This window comes from Neodiprion fabricii, chromosome 1 (assembly GCF_021155785.1).
Source record: "Neodiprion fabricii isolate iyNeoFabr1 chromosome 1, iyNeoFabr1.1, whole genome shotgun sequence".
NCBI classification, from domain to species: domain Eukaryota; kingdom Metazoa; phylum Arthropoda; class Insecta; order Hymenoptera; family Diprionidae; genus Neodiprion; species Neodiprion fabricii.
Window position 1 is genome coordinate 11,224,728 of NC_060239.1, and position 21,363 is coordinate 11,246,090.

The 21,363-nt window shown below is 36.6% G+C and overlaps 1 protein-coding gene and 1 long non-coding RNA gene across 10 annotated transcripts in view; one reads left to right on the plus strand and one right to left on the minus strand.

Moving 5' to 3' along the window:
* The window catches only part of LOC124186299 (serine/threonine-protein kinase Doa), a 49,171-nt gene that overhangs the window by 25,168 nt on the left and 2,640 nt on the right, over nucleotides 1-21,363 (plus strand). For 7 of the 9 annotated variants that reach the window (XM_046577988.1, XM_046578075.1, XM_046578240.1 and 4 more), the window contains 8 exons: nucleotides 1,657-1,939; nucleotides 16,288-16,366; nucleotides 18,364-18,430; nucleotides 19,240-19,353; nucleotides 19,918-20,008; nucleotides 20,126-20,296; nucleotides 20,778-20,907; nucleotides 21,060-21,310. In XM_046577988.1, coding sequence (XP_046433944.1) covers nucleotides 1,657-1,939; nucleotides 16,288-16,366; nucleotides 18,364-18,430; nucleotides 19,240-19,353; nucleotides 19,918-20,008; nucleotides 20,126-20,296; nucleotides 20,778-20,907; nucleotides 21,060-21,310 — 1,186 coding nt within the window. Of the gene's footprint in view, nucleotides 1-1,656; nucleotides 1,940-3,876; nucleotides 4,872-11,425; nucleotides 12,871-16,287; nucleotides 16,367-18,363; nucleotides 18,431-19,239; nucleotides 19,354-19,917; nucleotides 20,009-20,125; nucleotides 20,297-20,777; nucleotides 20,908-21,059; nucleotides 21,311-21,363 lie in introns of those variants that run through there. The other 2 variants (XM_046578555.1, XM_046577906.1) reach the window with 2 other exon arrangements.
* LOC124187929 lies at nucleotides 8,500-11,118 on the minus strand. Its single transcript, XR_006872200.1, has 2 exons — nucleotides 10,534-11,118; nucleotides 8,500-8,663 (listed from the first exon to the last, which is right to left on the minus strand). It is a non-coding gene; the product is annotated as an uncharacterized LOC124187929 (long non-coding RNA).

The window sequence follows — 21,363 nt, forward strand, 5'->3', positions numbered from 1 at the left end:
GTTACACATGACACGAGTGAAGTTATAAATGAAAATGAACGTATTCGAAGCGAAGATTACGTGGCACGTGCACGTATAATTATACATAGTGCAAGTTTATTTTAGATAGGTGCGGTTTATATAAATGTCCGAGCTATTTTAGCGAGTTTCCTTACCGAAAATTCGTCATTCTACAGACACGACGTGGTTTATTATAATTTTACAACAACTTTCTACGCTGCACGCTTGATCGGTATATCGCCGGTCTTTTTGTTTATTATCCACTTGGCTTGGTAACTTTGTATTTTCTGCGTTATTTGTCTCCGGCATTGTATCCTCCCTTATAAACATAATCACACGCTATTTAATTTCAGGAACGAGACTACGGCTACTAGAATCTGTACGAATATAGATTTGGTACTATTTTATTTATTTTTTTTTATTAACGATGGCTGTAGCAATCGTTGACATATCCATTAAAATTTTTAGACAGTTTATAAACGTATAATAAATTTTGACACGCGTTTTGGCAAACTAGAATTAAATCTTGAATTTCTAATTCAATCACAATTGCAATATTTTTGCGCTTCAATGATACGCTTATTCCAAATGCTGCAAAATTATGGTTTTTTTTTTTTTTTTTGTTTCCTTTTTTATTTTCTTCTATAATATACCTGAAATTCACGAAGTAAAGTTTCTTTGCACGAAACTTTGAAAAATAATCCTACAATATTTTTCACTTTTCTTCCCTGTCACCCAAGGTGCAAAATAATTTACAGGTACATTCGAATTCGTGTTTGAGAATGTAATTCGACTTTTAACATCGAGGTCAATGTAAAATCTATCCTGGGTCGAAGAATTGTAAATTGTTTCAAAGTCACAGTTTCGGTTATGAGTAAAAGAGAGGGACAGGAAAAAAAATCGAATATGAAGTTTCGATCGACCGTCAAGCTTGATTGAAAACAATTCCAATAGTAATGATTGAAGAATGGCACCTACAGTATAAAGCGGTTAGGTATATTCGGCCACATTTTCAACACTTTATACCCGCAAATATACAGCGAAGGTCTCAGTGTCATTTTGAAAATTGATTGCCGATACTCATATAATTATTATTATCGTCGATTGGAGTTTTCAATTACCTAATCAACGTCAGCGACGACCAATAAGCTAAAAATAATCGATGCATCGATTAATCGGATCCGAAAAAAACAAATAATTAAACACGGCTCGATTGAGTCGGGTAATAATTAACCGATTAATCGATCATTTCGTACTTTTGTGAAACGGTGCATTTGAAACTAAAGTTTCGTAATTTCGGTACGTGGTATTATAATACCGTAAAAGTGTTTATTTATTTTTTTTTTTTTTTTGCGACAATTTCTAGTTTTATTGAATCTACATATTCATTCGTCTTTAACTTGTTATACCAATTATACACTCGGTAAATAAGACGATGAAAATAATTGATACCATTAATCACACAAATTGATATTGTACTGCGTCGTTCAGGGGATTAAGAACCAAAAAACCGATTGACCGAGTTTGAAAAACGATCTATCTCAACGAAAATCCATTTATTATTTATCGTTCTCAATGAACATGGATCGATCGGAACGTGATGTACCGGGAAAAAAAGAAAAGAAAATAAAAATTTATAACTTTCTCTCGTTTCAGTGACGAGAGAGTGCTGAGGTCTCGGGCTCAGCACGAGAGGGGAACGAGCGTCGGGCGTCGTTACAAACGGAGTCACCGTCGTTCGCCGTCGAGCGGACGTCAGCACAACACCCAGCATCCCCCGCATACCCAGCATACCCAGCACACGCAGCACAGAGAGCGAGCCCATCATGCACCGGGTGGATCGAGTCGTCGGACGCGTGCCCATCGTCATCACGGATCCGCATCGCCGAGCCACGAACCATCTCGACATCGCCACAGGTCACCCTCGTCCAGAAGTCAGGTCAGTCTCAAATCCGTGTCTCTTTATACTCCTCCGCCCCATCGCCCCCACACCCCACGCCCCCACACAACCCCCGTCATCGATGCTCTCTGTTTTTTTTTTTTCACCCCTTCACCCCTCGTCGTTGTGGTTCATTTGTTTTTTTTTTTTTTTTCTTTTTTTTTTCCCTTCCATTCACCTTGATTCGCGTGGCGGGTCAATTATATTATCGTCGTGTCGATGTATCGAAGATTTCGCGATGTTTTTTTTTTTTTTTTTTTTTTTTTCACCCCTCTTATCTTTCGTACACCAGTAACGGTCGCGTCACGATTAAAACGAAGGAAACTTCGATCAGGCTATTTTTTTTTTTTGTATTATATATAATTGTGTAATGGTGTGTGTATATATACGTATATGCGCGCTTACTGCTCTTGATACTTGCACACTTGCTGGTCAGTTTACTAAAGGAATGATAAAGAAGATACAATTCAAAGGCTGCAGGATGCGTGGTGGATGAGGTCGTTACAATTACGGTGGATATATTTTTTTTTTTTTTTTTTCCACCTTTTATCCACGAGTATTATTATTATTGTTGTTGTTGTTAGTATTTTACCTTTGACTAATTGGAGCAAGGGGGAAAACGAAAATTTAGCCATGTTGTAACCGTTTAGAAAAAAAAACAAAATTATTTTAATCTATGCAAGTGACAACAAGAATAAGAAAAATCCTATGAAAATCGTTTTCACAATTAATTCACTATAATCGTAACTGCTATATCAACGATTATTTTCGTGTAAAGAGGAACGAATCCATATTTTCAGTAAAGTTCATATTTAATCTCCTGAACGAAACAGGAGATTAACTGACGTGGTATTAATAGTATGTGGAAAATTTTTGGACGGTCAAATTTGCTTTTGAAATAGTAATTTCGGTGAATCTAGTAGAATTTTTTTTAAACCGTCGAATTTTCGTTTATCGAATAAGATAACGTAACAAAAATCTACTTCTACACGCAGTCGAGTGAATTTTTTTTTTTATGCCAACGAAGTGAATGATTTACAAATATATTCGTTTGTTTATTTCAACATGTAACTCTCGTAAACTGCTGACGATCTTTAGAATCTGGTGGTTTTCGACGAAGTTTCACGTTTCGTTATTCTTGTGGTAAATGATTTTTCTACATCGTCGGAAAGGATATTATTTTTCGGAAATACAATTACAACAAAGTTGAATTTTTATTTTCCCCACTTGCAAAAGCGATCAACGATCTCCGTTTTCGGGAATAAAACTTCGACTGAAAAGGAAAAAACAAAAAATTGAAAAAAAAAAAAACGTTCTCACAAGTTGGAAAATATTTGTATTATTAAAACTGCAAACAACACGAAGCAAGATAAAGAATGGTATGTTTTACATTAGTTATCATCTTGCATGCGTTTCTGTTTTGTATAACTGTCGAAGTGTGAAAAGCATCGATCGATTTCCCTTCGCATTGAAAATTGGTCCGGTATACTTGGGCGTATCGAGTAAAGCTTCAACTGCGAGCGGAAATTCCAGATTAATGGGAAACGTCTTTCTCTCCTTTCTCCTTCTTCTTCTTCTTCTACCTCCTACTCGAACTAATTTTAAGTACGGGGGGGAAAAAAGAAATTCCGTAGCGTTCGTCGAAAGTGGCGCCTAGATTTAAAAGTCAATCGTACGAGATTTCTTCTTCGTCGCGGCGAATCAACGATCGGTATGGTGTGAAATTTTTTTTAATTTTTTTTTTTCTTCTAAAATTAGAAAAATAAAAAAAAAAAAAAAGAAGTCATTTTCCGGAGGTGCAATTTCCACCAACATCGGCGTTGTTGCCGATGCTGCTTGTGGTCCTGACTTGTTGGTTGGCGATGGTTCGTTCTTTCTTCGTATCTATTTCTGAACGGTGGCTATTTTCGATGAAACTCGTCAGCCGCGTTTTGCAGCGTTCAGTGCGAGCTTGTGCCAGATGGCCGGAGCAACGTCGACCAAGATCTTACCGGCCAGCCGGCTCGCCGGAGGTTGACCACACCAGCAGCCCTGCAACGAGACGGCGAACCTTAACTTTTGACTAACAAACAACGCTGCTTCGGCGGGAGTTAATAATTATCGTTACTCGAGTCAGCGATATCATTGTAACGTCGGCCGGGCGCGTGCGGAGATAAATTCGAACGAAGAAAGAAAGAAGGAAAGACGGGTGGAAAGAAACGAGGGAAAATGGCATAAATAAATCAATTAATTGATTGATTGATTGATTGATTTAACGAAAAATAATGAAAATAAAAAAAATTGTAAAAAAGAAAGTAAATAAACGAGAAAACAAATATAAATATATAAAGAAGTGTAAAGCTTACCGCGAACAAAATCGCGGTTAACGGACGAACTCGATTAATTTTTTGCTTGTTTCGATGATCGTATCGCGCGATAATAAACGACGGTGGTGATACGGAATGTGTTGATTTAAAGAAAAAAAAAAAAAAGAAAAAGTTGAAAAACACGAATCGATCGATGACGGTTAATTTTTTAATTCGCTGCGAGAAGTCGGGAGGAAATATTTGTGAAGGGTTCGACTGTATTGTTGAGGGAAGAATTTGAAGGAGTTGTGGGACGGGAGAGGGATTAAATCTTTGTCGAAAACATGGCCAATTTGGAGGCGAGATGGGCTCTGATGGGCCAGGGAACACCGCCCTCGAATATCGGTGCCTCGTCGACGATGCCGAATCGTCAACAACAATCTTCGTGGTGGCCGTCACAGTCACCGTCAGCTGTTGCTGCTGCTGCTGCTGCTGACACTAGCTGGGTGGCAGGCTGGAGGTTGCCGCAAACTTGTCAGCAGCCACCGATTATCGGCAACGAGCACGATGTACGGACATCGGACAACATTGATATCGAAACGAACCGAATCGACGTTACACCCGAATCCGAAAACTCTACGTCCGAGGTAGCGCTCGCTCTGACTAATAAAACACGCCTTTGTGCATTTTGTGAATTAGGTTCGTTCGTAAAATCTTGATCTTTTTTTTTTCTTTTTTTTTTCTTTTTTTTTTTTCTTCTTTTTTTGTCCGTTTAATTTTGCGCTCTCCATCCGTACCTACACGCGTATGTTGTGTCTTGTGTAATAACAGTTGCACAAAGTGTTGGTTTGATATAATCGTTACAGAGGTGTACTAATATTGAAATGGATACAGTGGTTTTTGTTCACGCAGGCAATTTTGTTTTTATTTTTATTTTTATTTTTATTTCTTATTTTTATACACAAGTTATTTGTTTATTTTATCTTTGTCGCGAGTTTCAAATTCAATACTCGGAACAACCGCGCCCACGAGTTTGACAGTTGTTAACAATGTCGTGATTAACGTCGTCGGTTTTTTCTTTTTTTTTTTTTTTTTCAGCTACTCTTATCACGCGAACGTCGTGTATTTTTTATTCAGCTTTTACACAGTTTTTATTTTTCTTTTCTTTTTCCTGTTCGGTAGAAATTTGAGTGTTTTTTTTTTGTTTTTTTTTTTTATTAACTTTATGTTCTTCAATAACCGGAGAAATAGGCAAAATAATTGCTATTAGAATTTATCGATTTGTTAAACGATGTGCTGTTTCGATATTGTTTTTTAAACCAACCAAAACGAAATTGTCGTATTTATCTAAAAATGAGAAAATAAAAAAAAAAAGAAAAAAAAACGTTCATACCACAAATGAGAAATTTTGCTGCTCTTCATTTTACCGTTTAAATATGCAATTTTGTTTGCAATATTTTCTGCATGTAATGCTGAAATTGTTTTTTTTTTTTTTTTTTCTTTTCCTTTCCGATACATTTAAAAGTTTCAACTTGTTGAATTTTGTCATCGTATCGTTGTTGGTTTCACGTTAAAAGGTCTAAAATCCAAGGAATTGAAACGCCTGATTGCGAGTTGCGTTACTACGCATTAAAGCTTTCGATGTGCTTCTTCGCCTTAGCTAGATTCCGATTTAACACTCCGGTGTATATTTATAGAAGGGTGAATTCCAATGGGATCGTTCCTAAGAAAATAAAAAACGAAAAAAAGATAAAGAAAAATCAGAGGCGAACAGTGCGAAGGCTGACAGTTAATCTTCCAACGGTTTCGAAATTATTCGTATGCTTCGGACATGTAAAGTCGATGGAAAATTTATATTAGGTTGAGTTAGGTTAGGTTAGGCTAGGTTATCGTCGACACCGACTCTATTCAACATCATCGTGTAAATAAATAAACGAATGGAATTCGGCTCTGGGAAATGGGATTAAAAAACAAGACTTCTCTCTTTTATATAATTTACGGAACAAAGTTTCAATCGAAACTTCGGATGTTACTCGTACTTTAAGAATACGCGTCAGTTAATAGTCTCGAAGTGTTGCCAAATTTTATGTTGTACGGGGTGAAATTTTATTTAAATATCAAACCGATGACGTACAAATTTGATCGAATACGATTTTCAAGTAGATTGAGGTTTTTATTATTAAGTAACTTAATATCAAGCCCTGTATCTTATTGAAATACAAGTCGGAATTTATTTTCTTTTAATCCATCTTACATTGAATTATATAAACAAATATAACATATATATATATATATCCATGAGCTGTGGGAATCGAACTGATTTTGCGGACGCATTTTTTCCACGGTTTCGTAACTTGCTTGGATAGTTGGAAATAATTCGGAGAAGGTCTAATAATAATAAGAATAACAAAATAACAATAACCTATGAGTTGAAAGCATCTGAAGTGATTATCGTTAAAAAAATTCACTTGTTTTAAAGACTTTGAACGCAGGATGTTTTGAATCTTAAAATTCCAGTTGTATTTGTACTGTCGAAAATGATTCTCTGAGATGAAAGAAATATTTCGCGAAATTTGAGCAAAGTTTTTGCCGCTACATAGAATTTTGCATGCGTTACGTAGAGTTGCTTATCAACTTCGACCGACCGCTTATATTGATACTTTACTAATCTGTCTTTCATCTGATATAAATATCCGCGAGTGTAATTTACAAGTAATATTTTAAAAACGAACATATCGTACGCATCCGCAAAAGTAATGAAAATAAATAGGCAAATTTTTGTTGCTTTCTTTCTGTTTTTTTTTTTTTTTTGGATTTCTTTTCTCTTCTTTTTACGGAAATATCGATCGCAATGAACGAAATTTTGTTTATGCATCCGCGATATGTATATTAATCGATTTAATTCGTGTGATCTACATATATGTATAATCAAATTTTTGATACACTTATATAGTTTAATTAATAGTGAATTTTTCTTCAAATTTGTAAAATAGGAGAAGTAGAAATTTAACTACGTCGTGTCGGTAGCTTTAAAATTTTCATGCCATATTCGTCAAGCTCTTACTAACTTGGCTTATAAATTTCGCTGTTGTGCGAACTTTTTACTGATTTCCGCCTATTCTTCTCTCCTTCCAATTATAGTCCAAGTAAAAATTACGGAGGTCGCAAATACCTCATAAATTTCATTGCGATACCTCATTTGGATCTCGAGTGATCTGCGTTCTTATGCCAGACCTAAAAGGTCTTCATTTTTATAACAACAATAACAACAAAATACCCAAACTCGACTACACCGTACGGTTCGATATAAACAGAGTGTATTTTATATTTAAATCCGATTTAAAAAATATATTTAAATTTTATATTAAAATCCGATAAAAACGTCAACGTCTAGAAAGATGAGATTATTTCCAGGGACGGAAGCTCAAAAAACATTTTCCCTTATCGGTATCGTGGGGGAAAAAAATGGTCAAATACCGTAATCGACGTGATTATTTACTGAAAGAATAAAAAAAAAACAAATTTGGTCCATATAGTTATCGCCGCGCGTTTAAATGCAACAGGCTTTTTTTTCCACGTATAATCCGCCGCTCTAAATATATAATACGATAACGACGAGGTGTAACGAAAGCGTAAACTGTATACGATAACGTTAAAGATAATGATAATAATGTATTTTTTAAACTAGAAATTGTAGATTATTCAGTTGCAGGCGATGCCTCTGCTGCGGAGGCACGGCGAGTCCATGCCTCTGCAAATATTAATCCGAACTTTATTCGCGTTGTGTACGACTGTTGAATATCATTCGATACGATTGAATAAGAATGAAAGTGAACCAGTGATATTCAAAGGATAAGAACATCCTTATTTTCATCTATCCGGCAATTTTGCACGATTATTTCAGTCTGTGAAATGTTTGCCGTCGCTTTGGGAACAACCGCGCATATCTCGAGGGTTCTAAAAACCGTCGTTAACATATCTGCAGATCTATTTTTTCGCACAGATTATCTAAAATTCCGTTATGTGAGTTGATACACAGTATTATTTTATTATACGTATCAATTTAATGGGGATTGAATTTCTGTTTTTCTTTCGTGTATGATACCATTTTAAGAAATTAGAGATACGATAGGCAGACGGATAGATAGACAGTGTCAGATAAACAGGTAAACAGATAGACGTATAGATTTATATATGATAGATAGACAGTTGGACGAACGGATAAATGAATATATAAATAGATAGACAAGTAGATTGGTAGATAGATAGAAAAGATGGATTTAAGATGTTTATTCGCTTTTGGAGTGAAAGAGAGAGAGAGAAAGTTTCTCTGTACTTATATACTTAATCGCATACAGACCGCGGAAACTATCCATGACCTTGCTGCTGTTGCTGCTTGTGGTGTGGTGGTAATGCCATACGTCGTACGCTCTTCGTGCCTATAAATAAATCAATTTCAATCAACAAAATCGTCAACTAGCGCCAATTGCGCGCGAATCGTTATGCGAAAATGATTTATGTCGCATGTAGGAGACGTGAATTTATTATTATACTCGCGCTTGTCGTTACTTGAAAAACTGGATACCGGCCACCTTCCTTCTTGTTTTCTGTTTCTCAGTTATCGCCGGAATGTTTTTTTTTTTTTTTTTTTTAATGGAAACATCCTCCGCCATTTTCTCGCCACGTAACGTAAAGTTTTCAATTTTCACGGACGCAAATTTTTTGGATTTTTTATATCAATGCAAATGCAGTATTTGCGAAGTATAGGTGTAATTAAGAGACGAATAGACAAAAAGTTTACACGTCAAACAATACGAATTTAAACTCGCAGGGTTGGTTGGTGGAACGATTGAAGTTGAGTTAAAATTTGTCGGAAATAATTGTATTATTGTGTACAGTTCCAACCATATTTTTCGAGTCACATTGGATATTCTTATCAATTTTCACGAACTTTGAACCCGGCGGCTTATACCGCATCACATGCATCAATATACGTATCCGAAGTCGCAGTTACAGTGATAATGATTGGATTTTTCGTCAGTAGTTACGCACGTCAGTCTTTGTCTAGTGTGTGTTGTTAGTTAAATCCAAGTAATATGTGCAGCAGGGTTTCATCGGTTATATAACGATGCAAAGAATATCAATAACGACGGTCCGTTAAATTTCGTACGTGAATTTAATTAATCTTATTGCGTACATGCCTAATATGTTCACGCTTCTATATAGAATTTGTTAACAGCTGCTTGATAGATGATTACAAATTTTTTAACGCTGTATTAGTTTATCACGATTATTTATACATGTAATCGGAATGAATCGAGATTCGTTTGCCAACCTTTTTCATTGATTGCTATTCTAGCTTCGTGTCAAAATGTTATAAATTGTCGCAGCGATTCTTACGATCGATTATAAATTTTTATTTCAAAATCGGCTGAAACTTTTCGATTTTTTGAACTGCATCCAAACGTTTATTTTTTTTTTTTTTTTCTGTAGTTCTGCGCTGTCATTCACCAAGTTGTAAAAATGAAAATAGAATGTTTTCTACATATTTAATCAGTATATCATCGATGTAAAAAATAGGCGATTATGTCACGTCAAGTTTCGAACCAGACACTGAAGGACTACGAAAAATATTTCAGCCTTCGAATTTCGGTTCGTATAATTTTCGTATTTACACACAAAATAGCTGTACAAATAATGATGTGAAACATCGTACAACAATGTGACTAGAATAATTGAACCGAAAATTCGACGTCATGATATTTTTCCAACTCAAGCAATGAATCAGGGCAATACTTACTTCTGCAATGCGTGAAGCTGATAGCAATACGTCAGTCTCTTGGTATACGCGAAGAGTTTGTAAAAATAACCCCGCTAGTTGATATTCGTTATATCTACTTTGAGGGATAGAATTTGCGGTGAAACTGATATTTCTGAAATAGGTGAAAATGTGAAAAAAAAAAATTTGATATTCTCAGAGAAGAGTCGGAATTCTTTTTTCCATCATTTGATATAGAGAAAAAATAAACCCGAACGACGTTACGTCTTATCTGCGTTAATTCAGTCATAACGGCGAATTTGTAATAAAAAAACGTCATCGATTTAAACCTTGGCGAAAAAAAGAAGAAGAAAAAAAAAAGAAAACCACGCGATCGATTGCAAAAAAAAAAGTTGTTAAAGTTTGAAACCGATTTCTTTCTGCCGTACGATTCTGGCGAATAAATAAAATTCGAGTGAAATAAAAGAAACGAAGGTGGGGAAAAAGGTTTTAAAATAAGTCGGCAAGTATAATTTACGTAATCCCAGTACCACGACCGTCGGCGACGGCGACGGCGACGGTGACGATGGCAGTGGTGGAGGTGGAGGTGGCGGCCTTCCTCGTCGACTACAGTGCTGCCTAGAGGACGACGCGTTGTTTGGTTGGAAGCAATTCTCCTCCTGGCTGGCCGGTATTTTTAGTACCACAGAGTATTTGGCGGGGCGGTTCGGGTCGAGACACGTCGACTAGGTTGTATCTTCAGTGCATCTCTCTCGCGGGACGACAACACGCGAAACCTCCTCATCATCCACTCACTCGCCTACTCCGGTCGTTTTTTTACCCCCGGCAATTCTCATCCTTATCGCGCGCGCGCGCCTCTAGATTCTCGTTCTGTTTTTCTCTCTCTCTCTCTCTTTCTCTCTGTCTCTCCCGTTTCGTTCCTCGACATAAGTTGGACGGTTATATTTTTCGTATTTTATTGGTTTCTTGGTTTTTGTTTTTTTTTTTTAGTTTTTTTCTTTTTTCTATTATTTTCTAAATTTGTGGTGTCTTTTAAACTGAATCGCGTTCACCTCGCATCGCGGTCGTTTCTTTTATATTTTCTTGCTCTCTTCGTCGAGTAAGAGGAAAGAAGGAAGAAGAAGGAGACCAAGACGAAGAAGAATAAGAATAAGATGAAGAATGACAACGTCGTTACACAACGATGACCGAGGTCTTGCGCGGTGGATCATCACCACCGTATTTCGATAATGAGGGTGCGTGCAGCATGCACTGTTATTTCATTCGTACAACGTGCACACTTCTGAATCGGTAAAATTGAGAAACACCTACCTAAGCTATCGCCGCCGAAGCAGCATCGCCTCGTTATCGTGGCTCGGGGCCAGATAGCCTTATTCTTCTTTCTCTTCTTATTCTTCTTCTTCTTCTTCTTCTTCTTCTTCGTGTTCCCATTCTTATTCATTCGGTGCTCGTAACCTCGAAAGTATCGTCATCGTCGACATCATCGTCATCAGTAGCAGCGGCAGCAGCGGCAGCAGCATCGTCAGCAGCAGCAACATTGAATAAAAATCGAGAGTCACACGTGCGGGGTGAAGTTGAAGTGTCGAGTTGAAAAGTTGCTGTCGGTGACGATAACTCTTTGAAGTGACCCTGAAGTAACCTTGAGACACACAAGTGTGCCGACCAAGGAAAGGACCGATAAGCGAAACGCTGGTAAAGTGGCCGGAAGGAAAATATTAAAGAAGAGACGGAGTGACTCTTGTTAAAAAAATAAATAAATAAATAAATAACCGGATACTCGCCTCGACTCCGCTATGTCATCCACGTCCTCGACGACCGCCGGTGGCCCAGGTCGTCAAGGATCAACGCGACGCAATCGTTACTCACGTTCGTCGACGACTAGCGTCACTCAGCTGCTCAGCGATTCCTGCTCAAGTTTACTCCAGCGTTTGACAACCCGCGTCCGAGGTCCCTCGAACACCTTATCGTCGAGCAACGTCGACCGCAAATCGTCCTCTTCGTCGTCGGTTTTGGGCAGCACGCGTACCCGCCTTGAGGACAAGTACTCGTCGGTACTTGAGCGTTACGGTTCGAGAAAGCGGGACGACAGCTACTCCCATCGATTGGATCGCGACCACAGTTACTACCGTCGCGACGGCAGTTACCGACGGGACGACAAAACGCTCGAACCGTCCTCGCCGACCCCCGTAACACCGAGCTGCGTAGCTCGCAGCGTACTTCTGGCTGAGAAAGCATATCCCTACGTAGCGTCCACCCCCCTATCCGTAAATCGCGAAAAGACGCCGGGCTTTCACCGGTCGGCAACCGATCGACGGTCGTCTCTTCTCTCCTCCGAGTCATTCAGGCGTTACGGCAGGCACAAAAGCGGTCACGCCGACTCGCGTCCCTCGTCACGCAAGGCTCGACCTCATCGGACGGGTCGCAGCGACTCGTGCAAGGCGACCGCTACGACCGCCGCTCATCGGCCGCAGCTCAGACCCGTGGAAATCGATCCGAGATCCATCGAGCGTAGGGAGATTTTTGAGAACGTCGATCCCGACCGTACGCCGACCGCTTTTATCGACGAGGCTGCAACGGCGGCTGCCGATCAGGCAGTTTCCGAACGCGAGGCCAAACGCAAGGAAATTCAAAGCTTGATCATGAAGTATGCCGCTCTTGACGATGTTCCTGTTAACAATAACGCCGCCGCGGTGGAAGACGCCGCTTCTTTTGTTCACAATAATGATAATAAAGAACAAACGAAATTGCTATCGCCACGACAGCAACAGCAGCAACATCAGCAGAAACAGATTAGCACCGCCGATTTAATCGCTTCGAAATATCATCGGGGGGCCGCGTTTACGGGCGCCGATTTACTCGCGACGACTGTAAGTTGTCGTCTGCCGCGCGGACGATTTGTTTGGGTTTTAATTTTAAATTTTGTTTGATTATTCTTTTCGTTTTTTTTTTCTTTTTTTTTTTTCTTTTTCTTTTTCATTCTATTATTATTTATGCACGCGAGTTCGCCGACCAGCCTCTCGCCCTCTCGTTGTTTTTGTAAAACAAACGGAAACTAAAACTATTAATTGAGAACAAATTATTCGTAACCTTTTTTTTTTTTTCACAATCTTTACAGTTTTTGCACACGAATACGTCGATATTTATGGATTAGTTTGGAAATTCGAAAAACAAAGAAAAGAAAAAAAAATAAAAATAAACCACGAAACTGCAGAAAAAGACTTTTCTTCTAAATCAAACTAACCACCTGTAACGAACATTCCGCCTACCACGCCTGCCTGCGTTTGCTGTGAGAGTTATTAATTTATACCGTATATATAACGATATCGTAGCCTTTCTATAATAACAACAACAACAACAACAATAATAATATACTTAAAATGCGCTCGTATTTGCATTTTCCTTTTGTGTACATATTAATAGATGTTTAATGTATGGAATAGACAATTTCGCAGTGTTGGACACAAGTTTTCGTCTATTACAGCAGGATATTTATAGACTTTGAATGAAACTTGGAATAATTTTATAACGATTCTTTTATACGTGCTGACGATTCTATACGCACGGTGGCCGTTATTTGTTTTTTCAGATAACTCGCAACATCGTTTTCAAGAATTCATCATCACAAAAATCCAAGTTATTCTTATCGTTCAGCATTTTATTTCGACACAATTGGTATCTTTCCTTCAAGAATAAATAAAATTAAAATTATTCACGTGATATGGATGATTCGCTCCAGTGCATATATCATCGATCACAAAATTTTTTCATAAGTTTATGTTTTAAAACGCGCTCGCCATTCGGTCGTGTCAGTTCCCAGAGCAAACATAATAAATCCATCGTTAAATCCTTCTTTAAATATCGAATACGTTATACACAGGTACACAATAATTTGTACCATTAAATTCACCGTGAAATATTTTTGATTTTAGCTCAGCAACAATTCAAAATTTCACATATTAGTTTCTAGTGGAACAGAGAAAAAAAGATTTTTTTTTTTTTAAGCTCCACTGCCTTTTTTTATCTCACTTTCCAGATGCATTGTACTTCTGTCTCCATTCGTTAATTCCTTGTATATAACGTATAGATAAATTTTCAACCGGTTTACAAGCGTTGGAGATGGATTTCATTTGGGTTTACCCGATTTGTTTCCTAACGCTTTATCCGATTCTTCATTTAGAGTGCAAGTTTTCATTTGACTTGTGTCTTGCGCTGCGTATTGACGATAATTATGCTTAAACTTTAAGAAAAATAAACTTTTTTTTTCCACATAAAAATGAGTACAGATGGATCAAGAGCAGTTACAATATATATATATATGTATATACATTCAGAATATCACCGGATAAAGAATAATACGAATTTCAGTCAATTTATTGAAAAGATTATACCGACACTACAATTCACGTATGTAAATCATCGATTACTGCGTGTGATTGACGCGAGTGTAAACGGAAGATTGAACAGTCCTTTTTGTTTTTAGATATATGTATACATATATATTTTTTTTTTTTTTCTATTCACGTTGTCATACAATCGTGACCAATCTAAAACGAATGTTGGAAGAAAAATTGCCCCGAAGTTTCCGGATCGCGGATAATCGGAATTTGTACGCGCGTGATGAAATTAATTAATCGACCATGCTTCAGCAGTCTGTCCCAAATCTCTGTATAGCGTATGTTTTATTGCACGTTATAAAAATTTTTGTATGTATATATATGTGTGTGTGTATGTGTATATATGCGTCAAAGTCAAGGACATGTTTATACGGAGTATAGAATATGTACTAACGCGGTGGTATACATATGCATATATATATATATATATATATATATATATATCTATCTATATATAATACTTTATTATGTACAGATTACATTCAGCGTTGCGTAACAATTGGTTGTTATTATCATTATTGTTTCATGACATACGTTTGTTCCTTCATCAATTCATTCCCCCCCTCCCCCTCCCACGACATAATGATATTTCATATTTTCACATTACAACACGAGATGATTGATTCACATACATACATATATACATATATGATTATTACGATTACTGATTACTACTTGTTATTATAACGGTATATATTTACATATATATATATACACACACACACACATTACAATATGTATATATACGTGTACATATGTACACATATACATACATAATAATGTATAGAATTGCTTACATATACATATATGAATTGCATTTGCAAAAAAAAAAATAACAGAAAAACAGAGTACAATTTTTTTCTTCCAATTGTTTGCCTATTGTAAAAAAAAAAAAAAAAATTTTGTGCCGATGGTAATTATGGTAACAAAATATACGTACCCGAACAAGTTTCTGACTTGGCAAACCATTTTGCCCTCTCCCCTTCTTTGTCTGATTGTTGGGTTACATCTCCGTTGTATTGGAATGGTGGGCTGCCCTTTGACGCGATGATGATGATGATGATGACGATGATGATGATGATGATGATGATGATGATAATGATGATGATGATGATGACGATGACGATGATGATGATGATGACGAATGGTCAATCAACTGGATTATGGTGGTAACGATGATGATGATGATGATGACGATGACGATACGGATAATTGATGATGACGATGATATGGATAATTGACGACGATGATGATGATGATGATGATGATGATGATGATGATGACGATGATGATGACGATGATGACGGCTGGAACACGTAAAAATACCCATCGTCTTCGGCCATCCCCTGTGAAACCTGCACGCACGTCCATCCGTTCATCTTTCCGTCCGTTCGGCTGCGTACCTTTTCATTGTGCCACCACACACGTACTCTATATGCAACAACGTGAACGTTACGCACTTGTCGCATGTTTGTGACACGTCACGGGTTTAAAAAAAAAATAAAAAAATAAAAAAAAAACGTGAACCGTTGACGATGACACTCGTGTGACACGTTGCGTTTTGTGATCACGTTCCTCTAACGGGGATACGATTGCATTCGTTGTGTCGTGTTGTGTTGGTTTACATTGGTGGTCGCGCACGGATGTGTCGATGCGGTTATGGAACATGGGACGTGGACGAATCATTTGAAAAAATGGAATCGACGAATGTGGATAATTTGGGGATCCGTTTGACCTGGACCGGAACCGTTTTTCTTGGAATAAAACGACATATCCGCGGTGGGGAAAAAACCTTCTTCTACCTCCGCTTCTTCGTCCTCGCTCTTCTTCGTCCTCGTCGTCGTCGTTGTGTTGTGCGCTACCACGCTACTTCTACGTCCCCGTCTATAGAGCCCTCGACCGCCCTCCGTCGAGGATGACGAAGATGGCCATCTTGTTTACCGATCCGGCGACATCCTGGCAAATAGATGTTCGTGAATACGTGAATACACTCATTGTAGTAGATTTTAAGGCAAAAACCAAAAATGAACAAATATATATATACATGTATATATATATGTATATATATGTATATTATCTTGATAATGAGAGTACGGGGGTCCGGTACGGTAGCAACAGTATTGCTAATTGCCTATGTAGATGATGCTGATTGAGACATTACGATCTGAAAATAGTGCGAGAGAATGTAAAAGTAAAAACGAAACTTGACAATATGTATATATACATTGAAAAAGAATAGAAATTATGAGAAATAATCGCTGCGAGATATGAAAATTAGCTATTATACTGTCAAGCCGTAAAGTACCTCAATTTTATAGGCGTGAACGTGTTTCTCGCGACACGGGCACGTTTTTAATTATCTTTCATTCTGTTTACAATAGTTCAAAAGGCATTTTTTATTTATTTATTTATTTATTTTTTTTTTTTTCTCTCCTTATAGAGTTTCGCATTTCTTTGATTTATTTATTTATTTTCTTTTCTTGTCGAATTCTCTGTTCACACGTAAACTATAATCTTTCTTCTTGGATAAATTTTTTTTTTTTTTTTTTTTTTTTTTCATTCCCATACATATGCTACGTTTCATCGGCACCCGCGTCTTCGATTTCGCTCTTATTGTCATATACGTGTCATATTTTAACGTTCCTTTTACAGATGCAGTTGTACAATATCGCTGAAAATAAAAAAAAAAAAAGAGGATGTTATATACTAACATTTTTCGTAGCGCCATACGTTTATGTACACGCTGAAAGTTTGCAAACACAAAAATTTTATAATACGTTTCGGTCGAGATTCTTTATAATCGCTACAAATTTTTGATGAATTTATTTTGTTTTTTTTCTATTCGAATTTCGCTCTCTCTCTCTCTCTCTCTCTCTCTCTCTCTCTCTCTCTCTCTCTCTCTCTCTTTGTCTCTCTCTCTCTCTCTCTCTCTCTCTCTCCTGAGAACGGATCGTTGAGTCAACTGAGTACTGAACACTGATCACTGTATATATATGTATGGTGCTGCGTTACATCTGTAACAGAAAAATTGAATTTCCTTTCAACAATATATACGTGTATGAAATATGGATATGCTCCAATATCTCGTGTATTGACAATCTTTCTTAAAAATGACGAGGAAACAAATTTTATAACAATCTTTTTTGTAAAACAGTAACGATTTATTTGAATACGTAAAACCTGTTGATCATTTTATTGTTTTCAATCACGATAAAGAAATTTTATTCATTCCGAATAAAAATAACTATTAATTGCATTAATAAAAAAATATCTCTCATTAAGTTACGATGTGTTTATTTGTTCGTTGGAAGCGAATGGAAAAATTTATTTTGTGGTTAATGAATTTTTCGTTTGTTTGTTTCGAGTATATTTTAATTTGTAGATTGTTCAACTCTGATATTGGAGAAAGTAGAGAAAGGAAATGATATTTTTAATCAAAGGATACGAATCTCGTATCAAAGTCATACGATATCGGAATGAAAGGAGTTTTTAGGTCTACCCGGAAACATAATCGCTGTACCTGGCCCATCGCTTTTGGAAGTGTCGCTATCCTAGTACAAGTCTAATAGCATACGAAACTGTTCGCTTCTAATTCTTGTACTTCATTCTTATTCACTATTGAATTTGGTAAATAATTTTGATTTTTTTTTTCTGCTATATTCCTAGCTTCTTTTTGTTGTCTTCTACTATCTGTTAATTAGTTATTCACTTACTGCGTTGTTCATTTGGACCATATCTTTATTTTTTCGGGTCAACGCTGACCTTTTTTTATGTTTTTTTTTTTTTTTTTTTGTCATTATCTACGTTGCATTTTACGGTACTAAATAGTTTTTTTTGAGTAGGAATGGCTAATCTTGTGGTGAGCGAGAACATGCCTATTTTTGGATACTTAGAAACCGTCTCGACATATTCCAAAAGTGATCGGTCCGTTTTTGCTCAATACTTATCCGCCCTTTTAATTTACAGATAAAGTACTGGCCACCCTGGGCGAGGGTACCTTTGGAAAAGTTGTCAAGGTTAAAGATATGCAGATGTAAGTTGATATTGATTGTAATATTATTTGATATCCGAATGTGCAAAAGTACACCGCGTGAACATTTTTATCCTTTTTTTTTTTTTTTTTTTTTTTTTTTTTTTTTTACTTTTCATATATATCGATGTAAACATAATTGTTATGGAAGATTGAAGTTTTAGGACCTCATAAATTGTACAAGAAACTAAATTCATCTGATCTTCTACAGTAATGCGCGTATTTATCGTTAATTTCTAAATTTGTGAACAGTATCTGTATTTGTCAAGATGTCAAAGCGTTGTGTGCTTAAATTCTGGGATAATTCTAGTCGCTGAAAGTTTCGGTTTCATTTTCTATAAACCGAACGTATTTTTCTCGTTTTCCTCGTTTGTTGGAAAATTATTGCAATGAAAATATGAACATTCATACGCAAACAGGTGCCGAAAATAGATAGACCCGGGATCGCTGGTTCGTGGTTGAAAGACGACCATTAGATATTCTAAAAATACTCGACGAAAATTTCAGCTTTGACCAGTAGAGACACTTAAACAAAGTACGTACCGGCAAAAGAGTTTCGATTATAACTTTCAAAACCACCAATATCTCTTGGATAATTAACTTTGTACATCCGGAATGTATTTCGGAGGGATTGGATTTCACAGTGTTTAATTAAACAACGCTGAGGCATCTGATAATCTTAATTGAAGGGGCTGCCTGAGGCAGAAACCGAGCGATGTATTATCAATTCTTAATTAATATTACAGCGTAGATATTGAGTATATTAATGGTTGTCTAATTTTAATTCGCGTTTCAATTATCTTTGTGTACAGGGATCACGTGATGGCCTTGAAGATAATTAAAAACGTCGAGAAGTACAGGGAAGCTGCTAAACTCGAGATAAATGCTTTGGAGAAAATTGCTCTCAAGGATCCAGAGTGTCAACAGTTAGTAATTTATTATCCTTACATGCTTGCCCGACGCTTTATTCTATTTCTCCGCATTCGAAACAACGGACAATTTCTATAATAGTATATCCAATTGTTGGATTTTCGAATTCTTTACTTCACTTGCTAAACGGTAAAACTTACAAACGCTCATCTTTCGATTTATAAACTGCGTATACACATCACTCATACTTCCTGTTTCGACTACGTATTATTCTTGTTTAGAACGGTGATTCAGTTGAGTTGAATTCTCGGAAAATACTGTCCGATCTACTTTTACTCGTGTGAAAACTAAATGGTTATTTTTACTTTATACTTGAGTGAAATATTGTTTAAAATATTTTATTGTAAATTATATTATATATTCAATCTTTTGTGTTTCAAAACTTCGTTTTCTTAGATTCAAAACTGTTTTAACAGTTGACCTTATGTAATATACACGGCTGTGCCAATTTTCTGACGTATGCGTGGAAATGTAGATTTGACGGAAATCTACAAATTTTATTTAGCGTCTAATCTTCCTTCATTGTATTCGATTTTTTTAAAACTCTCTTCTCTTTACAGCTTATGTGTGAAAATGCTGGATTGGTTCGATTACCATGGTCACATGTGCATCGCCTTCGAAATGCTCGGTTTGAGTGTGTTCGATTTCTTGGTAAGTTGTGTACAGACTATATACAATTTCTTTTGGAAAACGGAAAATGGTGCGAGTTGAAATAACTTTCAATTTCAAAACATTGTACCATTTCAATTTGGAACTATCGTTTTTCAGAGAGACAACAACTATCAACCTTATCCTTTGGATCATGTTAGACACATGGGATACCAGTTGTGCTATGCTGTGAAATTTCTTCACGACACAAAACTCACTCACACTGACCTCAAGCCAGAAAATATACTCTTTGTTGATTCTGATTACGACATAGCTTACAACAACAAAAAGGTAAGATACATATTTGAAAGCTTTCGAATACCATGTCTTTGTTCTGCAGCTAATCGAGTCACTAAAGATTTTGTAATCGTACTTTCCTCATTACTTTTTCATTAGTTTTGAAAAGTGTAACGTCCGTTATTTTCAACAGCCACGTTTAAAACTTTGCGACTTTACCAAGCCACCTTTTTTCACATGTATTTGATTTTGCTACAATTAGAATAAATGAGAGACATTGAACTCTAATTTCATGTACAGAAATGTTATATTTTTAGATCATAAAATATTAAAAATTGAAATATAAGTTTCTGCTACTATTGAAAATTTATGTACAAATTAATTGGTTAATATTTTATTGACATACATTACCCTTTCTACATTCGTAATGTAATAACATAACTAAAGTTGCACGTCAATATGAATTTCATTTCTATGTAACAGCATATGTTCGCCTAACGTATATACATTTCAATAAAAGTTTTTTTTATTCAAGAGGATAGATGTGAGGCGGGTCAAAAGGACAGATATTAGACTAATCGATTTTGGAAGCGCCACTTTTGACCACGAACATCATAGCACAATCGTTAGCACAAGGCATTACAGAGCTCCCGAAGTGATTTTAGGTAAGTTCTTCAACCATATTTTGCATCGTTCAAGATTGATTTTATACATGAAATGTCATGGAAACGTGAACCGAGCTTATTTGAAAAAAATGAATATTCAAATTAACCGCAGGACATGTTACTACTATTTCGTTCATTTTTTATTTCCACAGAATTAGGATGGGCACAGCCTTGTGACGTCTGGTCAATCGGCTGTATATTGTTCGAGTTATACCTCGGCATCACCTTGTTCCAAACGCATGACAACAGGGAACACCTCGCAATGATGGAGAGGATACTCGGAACAATTCCACATCGTATGGCCCGTAAAACTAAAACTAAATATTTTTATCACGGTAAATTGGACTGGGATGAAAAGAGTTCAGGAGGCAGATATGTCAGGGATAACTGCAAACCCTTGCACGTGAGTTGCGAATACAAATTCTCCCCATTCGTTACCTTTTCTTTACAGCCGCT